The sequence below is a fragment of the Notothenia rossii genome (genome assembly GCF_949606895.1).
Source record: "Notothenia rossii genome assembly, chromosome: 12".
NCBI classification, from domain to species: Eukaryota; Metazoa; Chordata; class Actinopteri; order Perciformes; family Nototheniidae; genus Notothenia; species Notothenia rossii.
Window position 1 is genome coordinate 16253463 of NC_136911.1, and position 23363 is coordinate 16276825.

The 23363-nt window shown below is 42.0% G+C and overlaps 1 protein-coding gene across 8 annotated transcripts in view; it reads right to left on the reverse strand.

Moving 5' to 3' along the window:
* LOC307025957 (SWI/SNF-related matrix-associated actin-dependent regulator of chromatin subfamily D member 3) overlaps positions 1–22944 on the reverse strand; it is a 32754-nt gene extending 9810 nt beyond the window's left edge. Inside the window, exons 1-6 of one of the 8 annotated variants that reach the window (XM_079660980.1) lie at positions 22694–22944; positions 7337–7524; positions 4521–4610; positions 2222–2264; positions 629–751; positions 216–341 (exon numbers count right to left, since the gene is read on the reverse strand). In XM_079660980.1, the coding sequence (XP_079517106.1) occupies positions 216–341; positions 629–751; positions 2222–2264; positions 4521–4610; positions 7337–7524; positions 22694–22705 (582 nt within the window). In that variant the 5' untranslated portion in view covers positions 22706–22944. Of the gene's footprint in view, positions 1–215; positions 342–628; positions 752–2221; positions 2265–4520; positions 4611–7336; positions 7525–13837; positions 14148–22693 lie in introns of those variants that run through there. The other 7 variants (XM_079660977.1, XM_079660979.1, XM_079660976.1 and 4 more) reach the window with 7 other exon arrangements.
* Positions 22945–23363: the final 419 nt, after the last annotated feature.

The following is a 23363-nucleotide window of genomic DNA, read 5'->3' on the forward strand; positions in this document are numbered from 1 at the left end:
GATATTCTGAGTCAGCAGACACTTTTCTGTTTGTTTGAGCACATCATCATAACCACAGCAGCACACTTTAATAGGAAGATTATGATTTTAAGCAGCTATTCAACGACATAATAGTAAACCCTACATCACCTTTACGTTGGATATGTGATAAAAAGCTAAGGCATTAAGACACCAATTTCAACGTGCACTGTATATTTGAAATGCACAACACTTACGTCATCCAGCAACTTCCCCTCTACTCTCAGTTCCCATGATGCAATGCTGCCGTCTGAGTCATCAGCGTCTGGTCTTGCAGGGTTGAAGGTGTTGGATATGTAAAGCCTCAGTTTACGCTTCTGCTGCTGACACAAGGGCACATAGAAACACCACAAATCAAACGGACATTCCACAAAATCTTTAATAAAAATGCTTTAGGTATATAAACAGATTATAAAGAAAGATTAATGATTGAATATTAGACGTTTTTAGCCTAGAAATGGTACTAAATTTGTGTTTTAAGATGAGAGAAAAACCCAAAATTGGCAATTTATGCCCTTTCAATATGGTTTTTAGAAGCACAATCGATGTCTGTCCTTCCAAAAGTGGTGTTTTAGACAGGGCTTATTGGCTCCTGATGTTTTTTCCTTACCTTCATTGGTCTCTTCAGTGCTTCCTGGATGTCCACTCGTTTGCGCATTATGGTCTGGTCCAGTTTGCGCTCAAACGCCAGCAGATCCATGTAAGCCTGAGATTCTGGCACCAGCTCACGGATCTGCTCAGAGGAGAGACAATGTGACATTAAAACTTTTAGATCTCAGATCTAAGGCAGATTTTATTCATATATACTATGTGAATATCACTCAAGGCTCAAGCAGAATAGCTGTATACTCCGATTTGGTGCTGCAGGGGGTCCAATGTCTTGTTTCAAGGACATTAAGCCCAATTACATATAGTATTGTTTCAAGGAATGGTAATTTAAAGACAAGGGTAACAATCTTCTCATCCATCCTTAAAGACTTTTGCAATTTTCGCAAAATGTAAAACTATTCCTTTCAGTTTTATTTGAAGTATCTTGAACATTGGCAACATTTCACACTTCATAAAGTGTCACACAAAGGTCTGACTGTAAAAAAAAAAACAAGACACATTTTGAGAGAATGGAAATGTTATAAATGCTTAATTTTATACCAATTTCTTCAAAATTCAGACATTCATCATACTGTACACCTGTGCCACAAAACAAGTTTGAGGAATCTCAGTTTTAATACCTTGTCGTTACATAAAAACTAAATATGATTACTCAGATTTAAATGATTACATTATATATGGAATATCATTTACTACGAGAGTTATTTTTCCCTCAAACCGCTGCCCAGCCCACCATTAATACGGTTTCCACAGCATCCTGGGGACAGAGGGGGGGGATCAGAATGAGATGCAGAGTGTGCAGCCAAGCAGCCAGGGCTCACACATTACCATACCGATGAAAGTCCTCGGAGCATCAAGGGCTGCTGCTCACTTACCAAACTGTGCACACACACACGGTCCTACAGTTCGCTTCCTCTCCTCCCTCCCTCTGCTTCTCTCTTCAATGTTTCTTTTCTAAATGGCTGCCTTCATTGTTCCCTCTCATTCCTTCTCTATCTCCATCTCAATGCCTTTCACCGGACTGAGGTGGCGAGCAGACGGAGGAGTGTGGCAGACATTCCCTGTCCCTGACTCATTATTGTGGAGTGGCGCCCCAGCCATGCCTACCGCTATCTCTCTGTCTGGGTTATGTTAGAGGATAAGACCCAAGCTAAGACAAATACAGTCTCCAGCCCGCCGTAGTTTCAGTTTGAAAGCCGTGGTGAGGTTATTGTGTGGCACAGGGCCGAAAAACTGAAACAACGGGATGTAAAAATCACCTCATAGACTCACCTGTGGCAAGGTGGCGATTCTCTTTCGGTTCTACTTAAGTGTCTGCCATATCCTGCTGATTTTTCCAATTTAACTCAATGAGCCGCTTTCAAAATAACTTAATAAAACCCCTTATAAATAACCCTAAACCCCCTGATCGCGCCCTCATACTCTCTCCCCTCATTTCATAATAACACAAATCGTCTGGCCCTCTGCGCCTTCCAAGAACCCATGACATTAAAAAACAATCAGGATTTTTCTGTTGTGCACACCAACACATAATAACACACACGCATTAAGTAAACATAACAACAAAGGTAAAAAAAACACATTGCAGCCTCACCCTTTGCGGAAGAATCTTGTCTGCCATTTTCCTTCTCTTAGCACTGGAGAGAGGGAGAGAAAGACAGAGAGAAAGAGGAAAAAGAGAGCATGTTACTATGGTGACTGATAGCGTAGCACCCAGGCCATCTGCTAAAATGCTGGGCCATATCCAGCACCCCAGCATCCCAGCTGTGTGTGTGTGCATGTGTGTGTGTTTTCTGAAATGCAGCAGCCCACTTGGAGAACAAGAGCCTCTAACGGCCCAAAAAGTGTCTCATCAAAGACCTATTGCCTTGCGCACACACACACACACACACACACACACACACACACACACACACACACACACACACACACACACACACACACACACACACACACACACACACACACACACACACACACACACACACACACACACACACACACACACACACACACACACACACACACACACACACACACACACACACACACACACACACACACACACACACACACACACACACACACACACACACACACACACACACACACACACACACTTCCTCTCTACTTGCTGCAGTGATTGCTGTACTTGTATACAAGTATGATTTCCAAAGACGGAAATGTGTGTGTGTGTCTTCATTCATGGATTCATTTTACCTGCTGTGTGAGAAACACATTTTTTTACCAAAACCTTGTTTTTATATACTTACCGAGGAGGAACTGAGGACAGTAAGTCGCTGAAGTTGATTTCGCTGTCAGAACTTTATTTCTTGGTGACACTGATTACAAAAGCAGCACTACAGCTACTTTCTCTATTTAAAGTTTCTTAAATATTGAATCTGTGGACACCTTTCATGTCATTTCATGCCAGTGTTCTGTTGTTGCTGCCTATAGGAGGGCATTTCCTATAAAACACCAGGATAGCCCTAAACTGCAAAAAAAGCTTTAAAACAAAGTCTAAAATAACAGATTTCTGGACAATTTAATAATATTTTTCTAGTGAAAGATAACGAATCCTACTGCGCGGGGCATATCGTTGTTTTGTCTAAAGAAGATAAAGACCGCATGAGCAAATTGCTCTTTAATCGTGTCTAAGCATACAAACTTAAATTGAGCTACATTGAAGAACACTTTCATCATCTTTATTGTGAATTTAAAAAGTTTCACTGCTTTAGTCAACCCTCAAACAGGGGGAAACAGCTCGTGGTCTCTATCTGAAGGTAAGAAAAATCCACCTGCCAGCAGCACTAGAGCTGACTAATTAACACGTATCTCCTTTGCTGAGACCATAGAATAATTGAAGTGTAAAAATAACACATAACTCAGTATAAAAATAAAACGTGTCATATTTTACACATTTTTTGTACAGATTTAACAAACAAAATACAAAGTGTTAATTAGGTAGATTCTGTTACTTCTAAATAGAGCCAGGCTAGCTGCTTTCCACTATATCTAGTCTTTATGCTAGGCTAAACTAAGCTAGGCCAAATTAAGCTAAGCTAGTGTGTCCGTCTCTTCAACCTGCTCTCTGCAACAAAGTCAATAAATGTCTTTCCAAAAATGTCAAATAATTATATCAAGGGTAGATGGACTTTAGTAGTGGTCTGATTTCTAAAATAGTTCAAAAATAAATCTGCTTAGGCCTACATGATTTATGGTTCTATACTGGGGTTGGGTAATATGTATAAAATATTCTGAATTGGTCATTCTATATTGGGATATCACATAAAAAAAGCTAATTTAAAATAGAATAACGAGAAAGAGAACAAAAACAAATTGAAACTCTGGTTTGGCCAAAAATAGAGCTATATAAATACAGTTTATTAATGTATCTATATGGTGTATATGGTAAAGGTATATCGTCATATCACCAAACCCTAATTGGTTGTGGAACATTTCTTTAGAGTACATAACTTTTTTTCTGTTTATAGATCTGGATTTTTTTTTGCAGTGTAGGGAAATGTTCTATCACAGAACACTGCAACGGTCTGTTACATCAGCATGCCAAATACTGAAACAAGCCTGCTGCAGGGAGGATTGAAAGATCCAGGGGTGCATTGCATAGGAAAACAAAAACCTGCATCATTAAAAAGGGGGGTTGAGATTATATTCTACTTTATGTTTCTGTTCTGGCTGAAACAAACTGTTCCCATCATGCCATGCTCCAGTCCAAAGCATGCACCACTACATTTTAGGGGGTGTATATCTAGGCCTGGACGTATAGCCGGCCAACACACTTCATTCAAGGAGTGTTGGGCTCTGGTGAAATTCTAAATAGGCCAGAGTCATCAAACGTAAGAAAACGGTCATGCAGCAGAATAAACTCCTACTTTGATCCGAGCGTGGGATCTGATTGGGGCTCTCTCATGTCCATCTGCCTCGCCGGCATCTCATTGGCTCCGGGGAATCCGACTGGCTTCCTAAATGTGGTGGGGATTCGAAGGTTGTCCGATTAGAGTTGTGGCGAGACACACACTCACGTATGATGTCAGAGGGGGGGGGGGAACACCTGGTGGTTGTGGCTGTTTTGTATGTGTTGGGTGTGTGTTAAGTTCAACGGTGTGTTAGTAGGTGCACACTCTAAAACTCAGACAAGGGCAGGCACTGGGGGGGGGGCATGTAACTGCGTCCATGCACGCAGAGGAGGAGCAGAGGAGGAGCAGAGGAGGAGCTGGGGGGGGGGTCCCGCTCATCTGAGGGACACGCTCATTCAACAAGGTTTCTCTGTGAACCAAAAGAATCATGCTTCACACACACAGACAAGACAACACACTGACAACACTGTGAACTCGTGTCTCACAGGAAAACAGGCTGGGTGTGAGTTCAGCTCTATTGGATGTCGCATTGAGGAAATAATGTGCAGATGAAGATAACATGCATGCTATTCACAGCTTCTTGCTCATCACCGAAAACCAAAGCTCAAATCTTTTAAAGTATTTCCACTTTCTAGCCCCTCGAAACAACTGAAACTGAAACCTTAGGTAACCGTTAGTTCTGAACAGCAAGGAATGTTTTTAGGTCTGTTCAAGGACAAAGACTAGCAGCAAAAATCAAGGTTCATCAGCACTTCTTAGATAATGTGCTGTAAAATAGTTGCATCAAGAAGAGACCGGGTACATTTTTACTTTGATTCTGTGAAAGCACACTGAAATCAACAGACTGGTGGATTCAGTGGCTCGCAGGTTTGAGCTGTTTGTAGCAATCGCTCAATTCAACTTACATTTTTGATGATATGAATCTGAAATGTTATATAATAATGCTTTAATATTATTTCTCACTTTAAAGAAAGCACACCTGAGATAAATCCACACAGACAACTTTGCTTGAAGATAATTTCGAACAGTATTTCCTGCTACGAGACACAGGGAAAATACTCGACATTAATTTATGCTTTAACCTCATTATGTTTTCTTTGATACAAAAGCATTCCAAACCTGTCCCCTACATTTAAATTAGACTAATTTGCAACAACAAATGTTTTCTAGTAACGCAATGAGGAAGACACACTTGGTGTCAAAGTTGCAATCTGCCAAATTAGCAGTGTATAAATGTGATTAATAGGACACGAGGTGAGGTATTAAGATTCTTTATGTTTTTAGCAGCATTGTGTAGGACGGCGTTTGTCTGCAGAGGGAGTGAGGCAGGGACCATAAGGTCTCAATGACACTGCAAACACAGGTGGCCCGCCCTCAGCTGGCAGGAGCGGAGTGCAGGGGCATCAACTAAGTTTGCCAGAGGACACAAACTTTGTCACAAAGCCACAGAGAGACAGAGACACCTGGACGGGTCACCCTGGACCATCGATCAGACCCTTTCCGCAGCCAGCAGGGACGCTCCGGGGGTCGAAGCCCCGACGCAGGACAACATTTCCCCTGACCTGTTCGACAAGCCGGCTTAATTGTAAGTGGATCAATCGTGCTGCAGATACTGAGAGAATGAAACGGAGAGAGATAGAGGTCCACCGAGTGCGCATATCGATCTCCTTTCTAATGACCAAACATGCCACACTGGCCTCCTAACAGACATCCATCCGCTGTGTGTGCCTGGGATACTGATGTTCAGCTCCTTTGTCAAACAGCAGACAATAAGAGAAGTACTAGAGCCTGAACGCCTGCAGACAACAGCATGGACACCACTCAGATAAGAGCATGGGGGCTCACTGTACAACAAAGACCCAGGAAGAGTGAACAGAGGAGACGTTCAGTCACAGCAGAGGATGGGAGGGTGAGAAGTGGATGCACAGAGCGGTGAGCAAGCAGGAGATGCAACACAAAAAAGCAGTGGAAGAGTCAAAATAAAAGTTGAAATGAACGCTAGCAGAAACACACAAAGCTTAGGGAAGCACTTTCTATGAGATCACTGTAGAGAAATAGTTTGGTAATGGTAAGCCCTGTCTTGTCAAGCTGCTTGTTATGATAATCTTTATTACTTTTTCCTTGTTAATCCAAAAACAATTTAATGAATTTGTAAAAGAAATACAAAGTAAAATGCTCATGATAGCTTCCACTGGTTTTGTTAGTTCAACAGTTTTAAATCTACATTTTACCTGCTATAATCAAAACGTTAGCACTGTCATTGTTAGCATGTTAGCATGCTAACACTAGCATTTAGCATCTAGACTCTTTTCGCACTGTTGACTCATCACTTTTATGATCTATGATTAATAATGACCAAAACTGTTAAATGATTTCCTAATAAATGTGTACGATTGGTATTTTATGTTTCACGACAATTATTTATCCAGTACCTACTCCAAGGAATATACATTTATCCTACTTCCCTCTACTTTAATAAACTTACCGGTGTAATCTGTTGAATGACAGTTTACTAAACGTTTTGCCTGGTCTAAAATTGACAAAATTACGAGTTTAGTCTGGAATTGTGTGCTCAGAAAATAACAAAAAAACACTAACAATATGATAATCTGCTAAAATAGATTATGAATCGATGCCAAGCTCTTACTAATTGCCTGCCCATGATTCCATTTCCATGTTTGGTTTGCAGATCTATGCCAGACTATAAAGTGTAACCACAGCTTTTTCATGATGTCAACCACGTCACACAAAAGCAGATAAAAAAGGAGTTCTATATGCAGGCCATGCAGTGTGAGGTAGGGGTTGGGGGTTGGGACTGGATTCAGACTCACTTTCTGGCACGGCCCTGGACGGCCTGCTGCTGGACCTGCTGGGAGGGAGCAGGCCTCTTACGGCTGGGCTCCATCACGGGGGTGGGCAGGCCGGGCCGCACCGCCGGGCTGCCTCCGTACGGGGGGCCGGGGGGGCCCATGGGAGCTCCCTGGTGGGGCATCCTCGCTCCAGACGGCATGCCAGGACGCTGGGGGGGAGAACGCAGGAGAAAAGACGGGTCATGATCAAGTAAAACAAACATTTTCCATTGTGAGTCATTATAATAACAAATTAGTTTGTCTAAAAATATAACAAAGGAAACATGAGATCAATGGCAGTTTTGTGCATTTCCTTGAAGTTTTTCAATCATCCTATCGGTCACATCAGCTTCTGATCCAGACCTCACACAATTTTCCTATTCAAAAATGAAATTCTGCTCTGCCTCTACCTTGTGTAACATTTGGTAACATTTCAGTAATCTAACAACCAACAAGTAAACATGAACAGAAACTAGGCAATCTGGTGAAATCATTTAACTCGAGTTTGAATCTTTTCCATCTGGCGCAGCAGACATGAAAGAAAGTGTAGTAAAGCTTCAAAAGACGTGCAATCTATTATGGGATTTGTTTGTGTTATAAAGGCGAAAATTAGAGGCCGACAGAAAAATATATAACCAAAACTTCAGACAACTTTTTAACCCTAAACGTGTCAGTGGAATCAATGTCAACGTTCAACAACACTGAGAAAATCATTGTTGTTTTCTGTTGTCTACTTTTAGAAAAATATGTCACGCACACACGTCTCCTAATTCCTGAACAATGCCAACAGTGTCAGAGCCCACAGTTTCACACACGCCTGGTGTTGACGCCTGGGAACAACTGGGGAACTCTCACCTGTGCTTGTCACTCCCATGGCAACAGCTGCCTGCCGCCTCAGTTCATTGTCTGAAACCAAATTGGGGATCGTGCAATATAAAGAGATCCTTTGACTCCTTTGAAGGAGAGCACAGATCCCCCCACTGAGTGTGAAGAACTGTATGTCTTCTAATTAAATAACATATATTATTTTAAATGTGTCAGAGGTGGAAGAGATATTCAGATATTGTGATATATGTGAAAATATTCCAAAATCTACTTGAAATGTCTTTTTCCTCCTCATCCTTCAGATATGTCCCATTACTGAAGCTAAAGACGTTCCAACTGAAGCTTATATATGACTTAATAGTTCAGTTGATACTATGGATGGCCAAAAGAAATGGAGATTTGTATTTAAAAGCTTGTGGAAATGTAACATTTTGCCATAACGCACACAGAAGTAATGTCATGCAACTATTGAGTGTGACCACCACTCAAATAAGCAGAATATGGACATTTACTCTAATGTTGTTAACTGAAGGGAACCCAGGGGAAGGACTAAGGGTGGGTGGGGCGTGGGGGGGTCTGATTAGGGGGCCAGTGTTTTTATTTTGCCCTGAGGTAGGATAATCCAGCCCTGTTATATGGTTTCAACTTTAGCAATGTAACATCTTTTATAAGACCATTGCAGGGTTTAAATGAAATCATAAATATAAATTAAGTATAACTTTCAGATAAAATAATCGAAGTAACAGGTATTTTCCTATGAAGTATGGAGTAGTACAAATATTTGGTTGAATAAAATGGAGGAACTTTAGTACAAGTACCTCAAAACTGGATGTAATTCCACAGCTTAAGTAATGATACTCCACCACTGAAATGCATTTTGAGCACAGATGAATCCAAAGATATGACAGTGATTGATGGTTCCTTAGTTAATATAAAACTATAAATATTCCACAAAGGACCGACAACTTGCCAGTTACACCACGTAACAGTCTATTCTTTTTCTACCTCTTTATTATTCACAAAAACATTTAAATCTTGCTGTTAACAGAGCCATAACTTAAGAAACCTTGACGTTTAACCATCGCCTTGCAAGAAAATATGTCCTCTTTCAAATTGGCACAAAAACCGACTGCTGTTATATTCTGTAACAAATGGGTAAATGCTCAGAGAAAAAGAGACAGCTAAAGGAGATTACATTTCCCCACATTTCACACTATTATTCACCTGTACATTTTGATTACTGGAAGTACAAACACGTCAGATTTGATCTTTAGACTCTCCACAAACATGTTAAATCAAACAAAGAAGAAGGTAATAAACAGCATGAAACTAGATATTAAATTGGGACCAAACGTGAATGCATGTATTCTCAGAGATTTAATCAAACCATTCGAGAGGCTGGCGTATTATGTGCCTTTTGAAATGGTAACCAGGCAGAGATCCTGCGATAAGAAGCCCGAGCAGGCGGCGCTGTCACTCTGGCTGGGGGGAGGGGAGGTTGGGGGGGTCAAAGCAACTGAGAAGGGTCTCAGAATGGGGAGAGGATAAGACAACATATGGCCAGGGCCTCCTGCCTGAATGTTGTCACTTTGTGGAGCGTTAACAGACTATTTTTCTTCCTACCTAAGCTGGGCAATAACAGGCTACACTTCCAGACTTCTGTTACAGCTGCTGTCTGGAGAACGGGAGATACAGAAATCCATAGCTGGATCATGTGTAGTATGAATCCCCCCCAAGACACTCACAATGGGTTGTACTCTATAATCTGACCTGTTGAACTGACTCCAAATCTGGGCCCGGAGCTCTGCCAGCCAGCCAGCAATCGAAGCGGCCATGTGGAGGGATATCTGAGAAGTGTGTTGGCATCTCTGGAGGGATTTGAAGAGGCCAAACTTAACCCAAACATGCGAGTCTGTGGGTTGCTTGCAACATGCATGGTCCCTTTTAAAAGCTTTGATTGGAATAAAATCTATTAAAAACTGAAGCGGAGGGTCCTTGAGCGGGACGTGACTCATATTTACAGATTAAATTATTATTTGAATTTATCATCAATTAAGTGTCAGAAAACTGAAACAAATCCAAGTTATATGTTGTTCAAAGTGATATCATTAACAATGCAACTCGTTTACCTTGTTAAGGATAGAAATCCCAGTTCTGTTTAAATAAAAAGGTCAGTTTAGCTTACATTATCAATTTGGACAACATTTTTTATAACCATGCGAGTGCTGCTTCAAGATCAGTGTTTTGTGACTTTCAGAGGAATGTGTGGTGAAATTTGAACATGATATTTTTTGGAATATCCGCCTCCCCCCAATTACAATAGAGGTAAATGGAAGTGAGATTACTCAGATTCAACAGTGACCTCTCTTTAAAATAGAGATACGTGTCCCTGTTAGTTTTGATCCAAAGAACAAACTCTGGACAGTTTTTATGAAAGGTATTTCTTTGGTAAAAATCATTTCAATGATCATGGCAAGGTCTATGGATTAACCAGAATAACTGGGACATTGTGTTTGGAAAAAGGCGAGTGGATGTTGAACATTTTTTAATTTTACTTTTCAAAGGGCTACAGAAACATATCTTTCCCCTTCTTTGTATTGATTTGAAGGCGAAAAAAGGTAACATTTTAGGAAACTAAAACTTTCCTCACGGGCAAATCTCCAAACTTTGAACATTGGAAAAAATCCTTAATCGTTGAATCCGGTTATATTGATCCAGAGTTTAAAGGGGCATTTTGTGTTCAAAGGTCTCACAGTAACACACTCAATATTTGCAGATGACAACGCAACAGTGTTTCATATTATGTTTTGTCTTATCGGGGTTTCCCACGCAGAATGCGGCAAGGCCCTCGCTGACCTCCGCACGCACACACACACACACACACACACACACACACACACACACACACACACACACACACACACACACACACACACACACACACACACACACACACACACACACACACACACACACACACACACACACACACACACACACACACACACACACACACACACACACACACACACACACACACACACACACACACACACACACACACACACACACACACACACACACACACACACACACACACACACACACACACACGTAACACAGCAGGGGGGGAGGTGAGGCAGATAATGAGAGAGAAAGAGGAAGAGACCGACCTCAGCCCACCCATCAGACCTAGAAGCAGAACTCGGCCAAACACACTCCCCCACAACATACACTGCTGCTGGGAGGCAGGAACACTACGACCTTCAGTAACCACAACAATGTGTGTGTGTGTGTATTTAGATATATTGCTACATGTGGATGCACGTGTATAAAAACTTCATGAAAGGGGGAAAGAAAATGTCATAGATCGCCCACAAGCTCACAAACTGCGACGATTCATCCCCCTGTCCCATAGTATAAATATTTCTACATTCTGCAGTATACACAGAAAAAAGGAACCTGCCACAACTATTATAACAGGACTTTTTTTCCATCTCTAAACGTGGAGGGGAGAGGCAGTGGAGGGAAATATTTGGCTTGGAGCAGCCAGAACCTCATCAAGGTTAATTGGTCTGTGGAGAGGACACACTCATCTGGATCATCAATCACCTGCTCCATTGTTTCCCTAAGTCTGTGTCTGCGCAGCCCAAAGCCCCCGTAATGACCGATCCTGTCAAACAGACAATACCTCATCTTGTTCAACTGTATAAATCTACCTGGTGTCAGTGCGCCCAACATCAGCGCTGATTAAAACTCAGGAAATCAGACCCGAGCCGAGCAAATGCTTGTTCTGTGATTTTAAGACATAAAAAAAGGGTTTAACAAATTAAGTCTTTCTGACCTTCTCGGTGTACTTGAGGATTAAGAAGTGATGCCAAGTTTCAGGAACTGTGCAAATTCAGGTCATCGGAAAGTGAAAACCACATCCAAACAATGAGACAACATTTATGATGAGGGAGGTCGTGTCTGAATACTTTCTAGATGAATTGTTAGGTCTATAAAGTATAAGGAAATAGTGAGATATTCCCTTTACACAGGTTGCTTGTTAACCTGATCCAACAACAGCCAAAACAGCCATATATTCACTCTTGAAAAGCCACAACGGCAGAGTATTTAAAAAAAATGTGTTGAAATAATGACTCAAATAACTAGAAAAAACTACGATAGCCCTCTGGGAGGGTCATAAGATGATTTGGTGATACCAGTTGATATTTTGGGGGTGGAATATAATATAAAATAAATTCTGCCGCGCAATCGACTGATACTTCTTCTGGACTTTTGGTCTCTAAACTGTGTGAGTCAAGCGTCATACTATTATTGTCTGCACCTCAGCAACATCTATTTGGATCCCTGATTCCAGTCTGGTGGTTCCCCATCTCTCCATTCCCCTATTGCCAGCTATCTCTTTACTTTCAGTTCGCTACTACAGAGAGCATACAATGCCCCAAAATATACAAGTATTAAACGAAAATGAAGGAAAATGTAGTGTTCAATTAGCAAATAAATACTATAAAGCCTTTCTGACCTTCTCCATTTACAAGAGGAGAGGAAATGAGTCCAGGATTCAGGATCTGCACAAAAGGTGAATTTCAGGTGAATTTGAACCAAAATGAGGAGAAATTATAACGTTCCTCAGGAAATGGAGATTTATGAAGAAATTATATTTTCCTAGGTCAGGGTTAGATTAATCAAACTATTCCCCAGATGTCAAAATAAACATAATTTGATTTTGGATTTCAAGCTGGACAAAACATTTGAAAATGTCACCTTGAGCTTTAAGAAGTCGTAGTGGGTATTAATTCTAAAACAAATTGAGTGAATGATTAAGCAAATAAAATGTAATGAATGGAAAAAAGATTGGTTATTGCCATAAATCCCCAGTTTATTTACCCGCTTGAGTCAATGTCAAAGCCACATCTGCTAGAACTTTCAAGTGTCACTGACTTCCCATCACCCTCAATCCTCCCATTCATCCAGCTCATTACCAAAACACACTGCTACTGTCATCCATGATGTGTTATTAAAGTGTGGTAACAGTTGCCTAACCTCTGAGCATGAGCAACACTTGACTTGACATTTCACGCTGGCTTCACATGAATGGGCTGATTGTTCTGCATGATTTCCAGGATTGGCCGCATGCCTCGTCTCTCCGTCTACGCTACTACGTCCGTTTGTCTTGTGACCTTACAGGTTCAAATCATTCCACCAACCCAACACCACGCTGCCTGGAAGGCTACTCTTGACTGTTGTTGTGAGTAGACTCGTCATGCCCCCCCCCCCACCCCCTCCCCTTGTCTGTGACTCTCAGGGAAGCAGTGTGCTCCTGTGTTAGCCAAAGGGGGAGCTGGCTGCTTTCTGCTGCTGCTAAGCTTCTATTCCTTTAATTTTTCTCTGTGTGTGAGAATTCCTCAGCTTCCCATCCTTCTCAGCTCCATCCATCCATGCTGCTCCACTTCTTATTCTCTCAAGCTATCTCCTAACAGGCTGGGATCCAGGGGGGTGGGGGCTGGAAATAACCTTCACATGGCCAGCTTTACCCAGCTATCTCTCACACACAGACCGCTGCTGCTGCTGCTGCTGCGCCGACCCATGCACACATACACACAGACACACATGCCAGCTCTCTTCAAGTGAATGATGGACAGCGCCACTCACCACTCCATGGACCAGGAACTCAAACAGTTTGCTCTTGGTGGCTTTCCTGGCTCCCCCCGCCGTGTCCTCCGTAGCCATTTGCTCAGTCCCCTCCGTTCACCCTGCGATGTCTCCCCTCTCCTTCTTTTGTCTTTCCCTCTCCCTTCACCACCAAGCCTCCTGTTCCCCTCCCCTGCTCCACTTTCCTTCTCTTTGTGCTCTCCTTTACAGCACTGCCTGTCCCTGACTCTCCTTCTCTCTCCCTCTCTCTCTCTCTGTTCCCTCCCTCTGACTCTATTTTGAATGAGCAGCAGCCCTGCCGAGTCTCTCACTGTGTCTAGCTCACTTTTTAGTTGAGCTGCCTTTCAGGAGCCCGGCACGTCGCTTTGAGGTGGAAGGGGGGGTGGTCGGGGGGGGGAGAGGCTGTGCGGGGGTCTGGCAGGGGGGTTTCAGCCAGCCCACCCTGCCGCTCCCCCGCACAGCTGTTGCATTCCATTGGTAGATAAGGGCATGCTGCGCGGAGAGGCTGCCGTTTGGTCTAAACGGGGGCTGGGGAGGTTAGAATCAGTTTCTCTGCTGTAGCTCCCCCCCCCCCCCCAACACACACCCCCAGGGTGACCAACACAGAGGCCACGGTCAGCACAGCACACACAGACCTCCGAGTCCTGGGCTCGTTTTTAAAAAAAGGACGGTGGGCTCTTAAAGGGGCCACGCTGCATATCATTAACGCATGTGTAAGTACATGATCTGCCACACATGATGGAGTCATGATGAGCAGGAGGGTTCTTGCTCAATTAAAAGCGAAGCAGCTCAAGGTAGAGACATTACATTTGTCTTTGAGTGTAGAGCTACTCTCGTGTGCTAAAGTCACTTCACAAGCGCAGAAGGCCACGTCAAGAGCACCTTCACTTCCTGTGTTTCTGTGCTGGCTTTTGTCAGAGCGCATTTATAGGTTAGGAGTGTTTCCTCTGCTCACCTCATTAGCTTTTACCTTTCACCCACTACTCGGCCCAGGGGCTGCAGTGTAACAGCAAACAAACCGGCCGGTGTGCTCAGCAAGGGGACTGGGTCAGTCAACACGTGTAATTAGGTTCTGCTGGGACTCCTTGCCAGCTGATTTTTTAAAGAGTTCTTTTCATAAGCACGCAACTGGAAGCTGAACAATAAAAAGAAACATCTCCTACTGGTGAGAAGTGATGAATAAAACACGTATTGAAATACTGTTTGTCTGGATTTGTTGCTAATGAGTCTTTCTCCAATTACTATTAAGCCCGAGCTTCGTCACCACACAGGTCATTACTCTGACTGAATCCACGCCATGTTTAGGATTATTACTCTTTCATGTCTCCTTCTGCACGAGCCCCTCTTCCTTTCTCTCCCTCCCTTCTTCCAGACGTCAGATCAGGGGAGTGAAATATTCATGAGGGTTATTTGAATGACAAAGGAGGTGGAGTGGGGCAGATACAAAGGGTGCTGGGCTTGTGACACATGTGGCAAATAGTCACTGTTATTGTTTCCTCTTTGCTCTGCCAGTGTGAAAACGGCAGAAACGTGTCAAAGTCAGGTGTCAAAGTGGAAAGGAAATTACCCTCAAGATGATGGGAAGCTGTGACACAACCATTTTATTCAAGGGTTGTTCATTAAAAAACGGGGCGTTATTATATACTCCAGGAAATTGTCTTTTAACCCCGTTCTTATCAACGCGAAGAGGAACACTGTTATTGTGTGGACAGCTGGTTGAAGGTTCTGGGACCTTTTAGGCCAGAGGTCATGACCTTCTTGAGGATGCACCATCCCTTAGAGGCCCAAGCTGTTTTTATGCATCCATATTATCCATTAGACGTGACGTAAAGGCGCCATTGCTAACAGAAACGTAATCCAAAGGAAAAGCAGGAAGAGAAGCAAGATACAAATGTATGTCCTTCAAACTTCCTGATTATTGGAAGTTATTGATGGAAAGAGCTGGCCCTCCCATGAGTTGCTGACAGCATTAGTTTGCTTGTTGGTGACACCTGGTGTTTAGATGAGTGTACTGCTGATTACAATAATCCACCCTGAAAGGCTTTAGAGGAAATAAGGGAATCAAACCTCCTCTGCAAAATGTGTATTTGTAGCCTCATACATACTTAGTCAAATACTGCAAAAATATCACTCCTCATTCACACTGTGCATTAAATAAACCTTGTGACACATAACATATGACACAGCTTTAAATATACAAGTCACACAGGCACATAAATGTATCTCAATTTCCTGCAAGGTCATAAACTCAACCCGTATCTATGCAGATTTTAAGATTGTGCCAATCTCCTGTTCAACGTCAACGGCACAAGGATTCAACGATAACAAAGGGCTCCAGCAGCTCAGGCGATGCAAAAGGGAGCCCGGAGCGCAGGAGTACCCCCTGCCGGACCCCCACCGTCTCCCTTACCAAAGCCAGTCAGTCTCACCAAATGGTAATGTCCCAGGGTGTAGCAGACAGGGGGGTAGAGGGGGCTAACAGGGGGGGTAAGGGAGCAGCAGCAGTATTATTAATGACCAACAGGGGGAGCAAAGCGCCAGGCAGGGAAGAGCTGATAGTTTGAATGGAGGGAAGGATCCATGTTCAAGGCCAAGGTTGCAACAAATGGATGAGGTTTTATAAAGTATGGAAAACTAAAAACACTCCAGGGACCAGAAGTCTAATTACAGCTCAAATGTTATTCTCTAAGCATCTTTTTCTGTTTTATTTTGTAATCCCTCAGTTCCTTATTTGTCCGCAGGAGGGAGACAAACAGCTCATACTAAGAGTCATGCTTCAGATATTACAATATGCAAACTGTCTAGAGCAGAACTGGCTGCAACTAGCATTTATTTCCATTTTGGTTTACATTTTTTAAACTGTTTTGCTGTATACAATGTCTAAAAATATCGGTAACTGCCTATGCCAGTCCTCCAGAAAGCCAATGTCTGTTCGTGACTTCTTTTGTCCATATTCACAAATGATATAATGGAACTAAACAGTGTTTGACAAAATTAACTTGAGTGTACTTAAACAAACGTGATGCTGGGCTCACAGCTAGACCTTGCCTTATTTTAAAGGCTCTGAAAATTATTTAATATATAACTAAATAAGCAATTTATTGGTATTATCTTTTAATAGGATAACGCTCACAATCTCAAGTAACATGCTCAATAAGGACTACCGGTACATTCATGTGGTTTGATTAGATGTAACGGTCTGACAAGTTTAAACTGATTTAGATCCACATGTTTCTAAAGGTATAACATCAGCTTATTCCAACTGAGCCTCGCCTACTTTAATCATGTGACAAAAGCAAGGACAAAAACTGAAATCTTTCAACTAAAATAACCCAAAATGTTGTTACTTTGTCCTTACATTTGGTGTATATGCAAGACAGCATCTCTCATACAATAAGACACTTTTAAAAATAAATAAAAAAGGGGTTAAGAGTCATTAATGGAGCGTGAAAGGTTGCAGGTGTTTTGTATCACAGTTGCTGCATTCAATCAAAGATCCTTAAGAGGATATACAAATAAATTATTTGAGAATAAATGAAGTTATCCTTGTAGTCAGATTTTCCTCGATCTATTCTAAAATAACATTTAGTGGAGTTCATTATTGTTAAGAAAAGCCTGGTGAAGGTGAATGTATTCCCTTTCTGTGCTCTGCTCAGAGCAAGATAATTTGCCTCAACAATAGGCTGAGCAGAAAGAGAAAGAGGAAGGCTGAGAAATCCATACATTGACAGTTGTGGCCTGTTTTCCCTCCAATCGCTTCACAATTAGCCCGGGAGAGGAAGGAAATGGAGAAAGGGAGATTATACAAAGAATAAAATTGAATAACGGTCCTGATGTATAACGCACAGTTCCCAGTATTAACGTTTACATTCCAGAAACCAGAAACCTGCCCTCGTCAACATTATTGTCACAGACAGATGGGGTGCACTAGGGGGAATGTGGACTGTACCGAGGGCATGGAGTAAACTCTGATCCCCTCCCACTGCTGGGCCCCTCTCTTTTTCTCTTTCTTCAGTTTAAGAGCGGCACACAAAACCCAGCTCAAGCTGCTTAAAGGCCAGAGCTCTCGAAAAGCTACTCAATGGCCCTCAGACACCATCAAAGGGACTGTACAAAAGCACGCAGACCTGCACTTTTACTGAGGGGGATTAGGGAGGGGACAAGTACATTTCAGCGCCAATTTCTTGCAGCTAGGCATGTGTAATGAAGAGGAACCTACGCAGAGAAAGAAGTATCCCGTGGTGGATGAAAATAATAGGACATCTGCTGATATGTTGTGATTAAAGTGAATAGGTGGGGGGAAAAGGCTTTTTTACCAACACCTAAACTAAGAAGCGAGTTCAGGATCAAGGTGGAATTTTGGCGTTTTTTTTGGGACAAAGCATCTGTATCCAGACAGAGGTTATGGTACAGCTCCTTCCCTAAAAAAAGGAGGCATTGTGGGAGCAAATGGAAAAGAAGGAGCAATAGTAATGAGCCTAGTTTCCCCGCAAGCACACCCCGAACAAGGCCTAGGGCTTTACCTGCTTTGGGGTATTTCCTGTTTTTTGTAGCCATGACAACGCTTTAATCTGCCTTGCGTTCAAATCTAACAGCCAATCAGGTGGCAGGGCAACGACTGTTGTGGCTTCAAAACTGGAGCAGCAGCTGGGGAACCGAGCAGGGAAATATTCTGGAGCTTAAACTCTAAAACTCAAAAGAAATCCCAGTTTATGAGACAGAAAGGCCTTTCAGTTCGCTGTGTTAGTCAGCGCTGAAATCATCAGGGTCAACTTTGAAACATATACAGAGAAAAACTGTCACTTTTAATGAATAAACCTGACATTTAAAATTCAGAGGGATGAAAAATAACACTGGCAGAATTATTCCTCAACTACTAACTCCCTCTCCTTTTCTACGCTGCATCCAAGCTAAGCCCTGATCTTTCAGCACAGCTCTGCCCATGCAGGATGGGAGAGAAAGCCGACAGATCCAGGGCAGCGTTGGTGTGTGCACAGCTGACTCCAAATCCAACGGATGAGAGTCAGGAGGCAGAGAGGTAGCCTGAAAAATTAGGTGCTACCATAACTGCACTTGATCTGCGAAGGAATTAATGATATTTTATGCTGAAAAGTGCTGGCAGTGAAAACAAGCTGCATATTTTTATTGGGTTGTATTTAATCTGGCTCTGTGCGGTGCAGTATTGAGCGCTCACTTCTAAATGGGTCAACCAGGAGCTCAGTGAACTGTAGCACCATCAGGACCCAGACAGTTTGTCTCTGAATCCGGAGCACAATCTCATTAGGAAAGCTAGCTCTAAAATATGAATGGGATTAATATGCAGCTGAAAGAAAAACCTACAGATAGTGCTTTAGGTAAGATAACAGTGATTAAAAACCGCTGCTATAATCTGCTGGTAGGCAGGGAAGGCGCCATGTTAATTAGGTTACAAAACGCTCAATATAAAAACCATTAAAAGCCATCATCTCCTTGGAAATAACAAAGTGGGGGTTCAGAGAGCTGTGTAAAAGCAGTGTTTATAGGGTGGAAATTGTATAAAATGTGTCTCCAGTATTGCAGCTATAAATTTACTGTGCCTGTGTAAAATATGCCAGGGTTGCACCTCTATAAACAGCACAGTATGCATTATGATGCCTTGCTATACTTCAGTATTTCAGATATTGTAATGTAAGGAGCAATACTCTCACTCTCACTGCAACTAATTAATATTTAATACATGTAAATAATTAAAGCTCTGTTCTCGATTTTGTATATTATAGTGGAACAAGCCCACCACAATTTTCAAGAGCTAAAAAATATGTTGAAAATAAAATATGTTTAAAGGAATATCATATCAATTAAATAAAAAGAGGAAAAGCATTACTCCATTTTTAATGAAAGATGTAATGCAGACTAAGATTAATGTAATTGCTAAGTATTTCAGATTGAATATTTCCTCAGAAGAGTAGTTTTCCTGTAAGCTGATTTTGTTTCCGGGGTAACAAAAAGCCATTGAGCTAATACATTCCTCACTAGCCAAAAAAAGGAAGTGCTCTATTGTCCATTTATTCCTGCAAATAACACTAAACACAAAGCCAGGGAACATTTAATTGGATGACCTGGTATTTCGGAAACCAACGCCAAATGTGAATAACTTCTTATCAATCTCACTGCTGGGGCAGAAACTGTGAGAAAAAAATAAGTTTGACAAACTTATGAGAAACTCTGGAGCTGTATCACTCGGGGAAACATTGATTGACCTTGATGATTCGCACAAACTAAATTTCAAACAAGACAGAGTGACTGGGGTGTATAAATGTGTGCGTGTATGAGGGGAAGGGGGGATTTTCTTCAAGAGCCAGGTCAAGCATTCAGCCGACTGTAAAAGGAGCTGATCCTGTGATCCTCTATCAGTCCTCAGAAGCTGTTAAGGCACCTTGCATACTAATGGCGCTGTTCTCCTTTTATTTAAAGTGAAGGGAATATCTGTGCCAGCAGCTGGGCCAGGGAGGGATATTTAGCTACTTTAGCCCTAGCTTTTCTGCCTATATCAACAACAAGGATAAGCTACTTCTATGACAAACATTATGTTGAAAAGGAACCTTGGTACAGTTTAAAACAGTCAAAAAACAAGTGCAGAGCAGCTTAAAAGGTTCAAGCTATAATGCTAGAGAAATCACCACCATCGCAATTCAATTTCATTTATACCCTTTGAATGGATTGACTTCTGAGTGATTAAATATGTGGCAAAGCAACACACAGACAGCAATGTGTTTGAAGTCAGAGTGTTCTGCAATATTCTATGTTGAGTAACTACCCCAAATAGCAACGTCTGTTTTTTTCTTTCATTAAGAGCATCAATATAAAGTGCATGTGATGGTGCACTTTGAAATCAGCAAGCAGCTGAGTCACCAAGACCTTCATAACTCAACATTTCGGTACCTGAAACCAGAGCAGGAAACCAAGGGAGAGAAAGAGAGAGAGAGAGAGAGAGAGAGAGAGAGGCAGAAACCTGAGAAAGGCTGTAAAATGTGCAAGGAATTCAGTGAAACCACATTTACAGAACATTATACTAGGATGAATACCTCTAGCCACAGCTTTGAGTTTTTCTGACTGAAAACTGTGAGGAAGCATGATATGATGGTATAAGCAAAATGCACATAGTTGTCTTAATGCAAAGCAGTAAAATTGAGCATTTTCCTTTCTTGCCCAGAGTTAGATTAGAAGAGTATTACAACTCTCCTTTCTGTATAGTAAATAAACTGCAACAGCCGGCAACTAGTTAGATTAGCTTAGCATGGGAGGGCAAAAAGGGGGTTTCAGCTATAGCTACACTATATGTAAACACAGTTTACCAGCATCTGTAAATATCACAAATTAAAACAAAATCTTGTTTGTTTGGTCTGTACTAAACTCTAAGTATGAAAACCAAACGTTTTGGTTAAATGTGGGTAAATATGTGTAGCCCCTTTTACACATCACCTAGTCTACCCATGCAATGTTCAGAAATATTTCCTGATATTCATAGGAATCTCTAATTTCCCAAACATTTTGGCGACATACTTCATGTGTGAAAGGGAGTTGGTAGGGCTGACTTTTTACAGTAACTACTTTGTTTTTATTGCCAACATATGCAATATTTATTTAAAAGATTTAGATGAAAATATTGATATAACTTTCATGTCTTTGTGCAGAAATATGAAGCTAGCATCAAGTTAGCATACTTTTAAAGAATAGGTTGTTAGCATGTGTGCATTGACCAACATATTATCTTATAACCACATATCGTTTGTTCAAATAACAAATGAGCTATACACTTTTTTTTTTTAAATAACGTCTTAGTTACATTTCATTCAAGCAGGCTAGCTAGCTATTCCCTGTTTCCAGTCTTTATGCTAACTTTGGCAAACTAGCTACATATTTAATGGACATGAGTGGTATCCATCTTCTCACCCAACTCTGCAAAAGATACAATACAAAATGTCGACATATACTTTAATAAAGAGTTTAGTGCTTTCTCTTTGAGTAATTTAAGGCTCAATTAACAGCCAAAAAGCAGATTTAGTTCCAACAGGAGTGAATATGTTGCAGGCTGCAGCTGGAGTATAAAAACTACATTTTCCTTGGGATCAGCAAAAGTAGTTCTGGCGTTAACTGTACACCCCAAATTCCTCTCCTCCCGCTGTGCCTGCCAACAGATTAACAGTGAAACTCAAACTTTTCCTGCAAGATCCAAAACACACATGCAGCCTTAGCTGTGGGGGCACTAACATGAAGCACCATCATAGCATTGTGTGTGGGAGCTCTGAATCAGAGAAGGGGAGGGAAAGACGGCGGATGAAATAAAAGCCTGCGTAAAGAGGCAAAAGAATGGTCCTCACAGTCGCTTCACCGTGCATCCTCTTTATTACTCCTCAAGTGTGTGTTTCCCACACTAGACAAGGTTAACTTAACAAGCCGCGCTGGTGTCTGCGTCGGCTGGAAAACGGGGAGGGGTGGGAGGTGGAGGGGTGAGGTGCTGCAACTATACAGTGTGCCGTGTGATGATGCAGACAGGCTACAGTAGCCTACACAGTCCCCTTAAATATTCCAAACCACATCCCACACCGTTCTCAATATTCTTTAATACATTATGCACCATGCAGCTGTACACCGGAATAAGCCTAATACACCATGAGGTGGAACATATTTTTTACATTCAGATTTAATTACAGCCAGACGAGAAAAAAAACTCCGGTGCGCACTAATCCGGCTGGCAACGCGCCTACAGTATGAATAAAATATAGAAAGAATAGTTATAATGGTGGATGCGGATACAGAGCAGCGTGGCGACAGTGTGATGTGGAATAAAACAAATGGTAGCATGAGCATCCATACCTTTCTCTCCATCACTATGCGCTTTTTTTTAGGCTTTCTCAACAACAGGAACTGGAGGATGTGTCTCTGTAGAGGTGTCCGGTTCTGCGTGGCGCGGAGCTTCCCGTCACTCCTCAACTTCCTCAAGGCTTTAAGACAGCAGCGTCTCCCTATCACTTCCCCATTACTGGGCAGCTAGGCGACTTATTAGCACTGGCCTGTGGGACTCCGAGCCGGGGATGGAGCCAGAGCCAGAATTGGTGAAGCCTTGTTCGGAAGGGAGCAGGAGCGCAGGCGCGGTCTCTGCTGGAGAGTCGATATAATGAAGAATTACCAGCGGCAGGGAGTGTCATCAAATTATCCTCAGGAGCAGGTTTTTTTGGGGGGTATTCTGTCCGATGTTAGCTTTAACAAAGGGATTGTGAAATGATGACTATAACTTATTAATATGTGTGCACTGCAAGATAAAAAAAAAAATGCTATTTCTTAGCTGATATTAGGCCTCATTGATCATGGTATTAAAAAAAGAAATGTGTTTATTCAACAACATCCAGCTCCCTAACGAAATTAATTGTAGCACTTTCTCATAAAGCACCATTTATATTATTTAAGTTACTGTAAACTATAAAGTGTATTCAGTAATGCTAAAAATATGGCTGCAAAGGTTCTGTACCCAAGTTCATTTAACGAT